Source organism: Montipora capricornis, chromosome 1 (genome assembly GCF_036669925.1).
Source record: "Montipora capricornis isolate CH-2021 chromosome 1, ASM3666992v2, whole genome shotgun sequence".
NCBI lineage: Eukaryota > Metazoa > Cnidaria > Anthozoa > Scleractinia > Acroporidae > Montipora > Montipora capricornis.
The window spans coordinates 19,724,024-19,726,523 of NC_090883.1; the positions used below are offsets into that span (position 1 = coordinate 19,724,024).

The 2,500-nt window shown below is 38.1% G+C and overlaps 1 protein-coding gene across 1 annotated transcript in view; it reads right to left on the reverse strand.

The window, feature by feature from the left end:
* The window catches only part of LOC138021844 (kelch-like protein 2), a 3,962-nt gene that overhangs the window by 1,394 nt on the left and 68 nt on the right, over positions 1 to 2,500 (reverse strand). Inside the window, exons 1-2 of the mRNA XM_068868900.1 lie at positions 1,825 to 2,500; positions 1 to 657 (exon numbers count right to left, since the gene is read on the reverse strand). The exon at positions 1 to 657 is cut by the window's left edge and continues 1,394 nt beyond it; the exon at positions 1,825 to 2,500 is cut by the window's right edge and continues 68 nt beyond it. Coding sequence (XP_068725001.1) covers positions 1 to 628 — 628 coding nt within the window. The 5' untranslated portion in view covers positions 629 to 657; positions 1,825 to 2,500. The remainder of the gene's footprint in view (positions 658 to 1,824) is intronic.

The following is a 2,500-nucleotide window of genomic DNA, read 5'->3' on the forward strand; positions in this document are numbered from 1 at the left end:
TGTCGTGATTAATCCATTTTAAAATGATTTCAAACACGTCTTCCTCTGCGTCAACATTTATATCGTCGCTCGAAATCCACATTTCAACCTCATCATTCGACGTGTTGTTCAAAAAGTCTTCCGTTCCAGCTATTTTTTTGAAATGGTCAAAGATGAATGTTTTTGATTTGCAAAAGAGCTCTTTGCAGTTGTATTTCTCCGCCAAATGAAAGAGCGAAAGGCTATTTGAGCAATCTAGTTTTTTTTCCAAGTAACTCTCAGCGTGAGATTTGAGATCCTTGAGGAGCAAGTAATCGGCAATCTCGATCATAACCTTTGCAGGGTCTTCGCCTATCATTTGAACACTACCAGTATACATAAATTCCAGTATAATCCCAACAGTCGTTTCCGTCAGCATCTTCAAATGGATTACTCCTTCTCTCGATTCCCTCATGTCAGTGCCTAACAACTTTTCAAAGAACGTACTTGCCCCGACTAAGACATCTCTGTGGGCTTTTATTGTTCGTCCATTATTCACTACTAAGGTCACATCACACGGACCGCAGTCACTGGTGTCTTGAGGCGTGAAGACCGCATTTTCAATCCCGTTCTCACTGCAACCAGACGTCAGTTTCAACTTTTCTTCCATTGATTTATTGGGAGCGGCGAACCGGGTTCCTGTAGGATAACTGATAACTGATAACTGTTGTCAAATAATATTATATAGTCTCATGACAATGCAATATTGTTATTTCCACGCGTCATGCTCAATCACACAACAATTTTTTTGTTGAATACTGTGTCTGTCCCTTTTACACAGTTAGCCACCAGAAGGCGTCGGAACTTTCGGCTTTCGTTTGTTGTTTGAAAAAGGCTCAATTTAGAACACTAGTAAGATAATGATAAATGTGAACTTAATGGCGCGGAAAAACTGAGCTCAAATATCATGTAACATACACTACCAAGGGATCCGACAATTTTGGATTGAGCAAAGGTGGAACATTGAATTAGTAGTTGCACCATGGCTTTATCAGATCCAACTTTTCAATGTTTCCGCGACGTAATTTTGAACCAGTCGACTGGAGTACGATCGCGTGTTCAAGCTGGGTTACAACTGAGTAAGATCTGAGGTTTTTTCTGTCACTTGAAAAAGACGTCACCTGCAGCCACATCGAAACGTTTGAGACGTATATGGATTACTATAATTTGTTTTTACAGCTTATATTTTCAACCCGATAACTAAGAGACGTCATTAACGGACAAAGTGACACAAGATGAACCGTAGGAAATTTCCGCAATCGACATTCTTGGGAGTATTCGTAAATTAGCTGTTCGTCTTTCATTTACTTTGAGGCGAAGCTCTCTACTTTTGAGTAGAAGTGTTCACTGAATGTTGTAGGAAAATATTCGACATTAGAGCTAAAGAGTTAGTTGAATCGGTGCAATATTCGTCGTTCAATTTGAAGCGTTTCAATCTCTAAATTACTCAGGCTTCGTTGCCTTTGTTATGCATGACTAAGCCGTAATTTGCAAATATTTTCCCCAAAACAACCAAATTAATATGTTGCATTCTAATAACAGATCACTATATTCATGGACAATATATAACTTGTTACCACGTAATAATAATAATAATAATAATAATAATAATAATAATAATAATAATACTTTATTTATATAAGGTTCTTTCCTGTAGCTCAATAACGTTTTACAGTAATTGCAATCAAAGTTAGAGCAAATCGAGATTTTACAATCATGATAATATTCGAACAGAGAAAAAAATTAAAGCACAATAATAGCATTAAAAAGAGTTTCGATTAAAACTATGTCATATGATAAACTCACCTTTTTACCTTGTGTGGGTCTTAAAATTTTATAGCGAGCTGCACTCTGATATTGTAAGAAAGAGAGTTCCAAGAGAATGGGTGCTACAAAAGAGAAAGACCTCTGATTATAGTACAGATGGTTTTATCAGTCAGTTCGTAGAAGATCTCAAATTTATAGGTGGTAGATAGGGCTCTAGCTGTTCAGTAATGTAGCTAGAGGCCTGGCCATTCAGTGCTTTATAGGTCAGAAGTAACATCTTGTAATGAATGTGCTGGCTAACTGGGAGCCAGTGTATCTTCTTTAAGACAGCATTGATGTGATGGTACTTCTAAGTACGGGTAATAAGGCGAGCTGCAGCATTCTGGACATTTTGTTAGCGATCTATCAGAAATTTGGACAATCCATACGTGTAGCGAACTGGCACTCTCTATCTTAGATGTAATGAATGCGTGAGCTAACTTTTCAGTGTCCGCTAGAGATAAACATGCAGTCTCTTATCTTGATGTTCCTAAGATGGAAAAAGAAGACCTTAAAGGTACTGGTAACATGCTTTTCTATTGATATGTGCTCACAAAAAATAACTCCAATGTTCCTCGAAGAAGGGGATGACTCGATGCGTCAACAGACACGTCGATGTACCCTCTTGAAGGGGGTGGACGATGTCGTGCACTCAATAACTCCGTCACCGTTTACG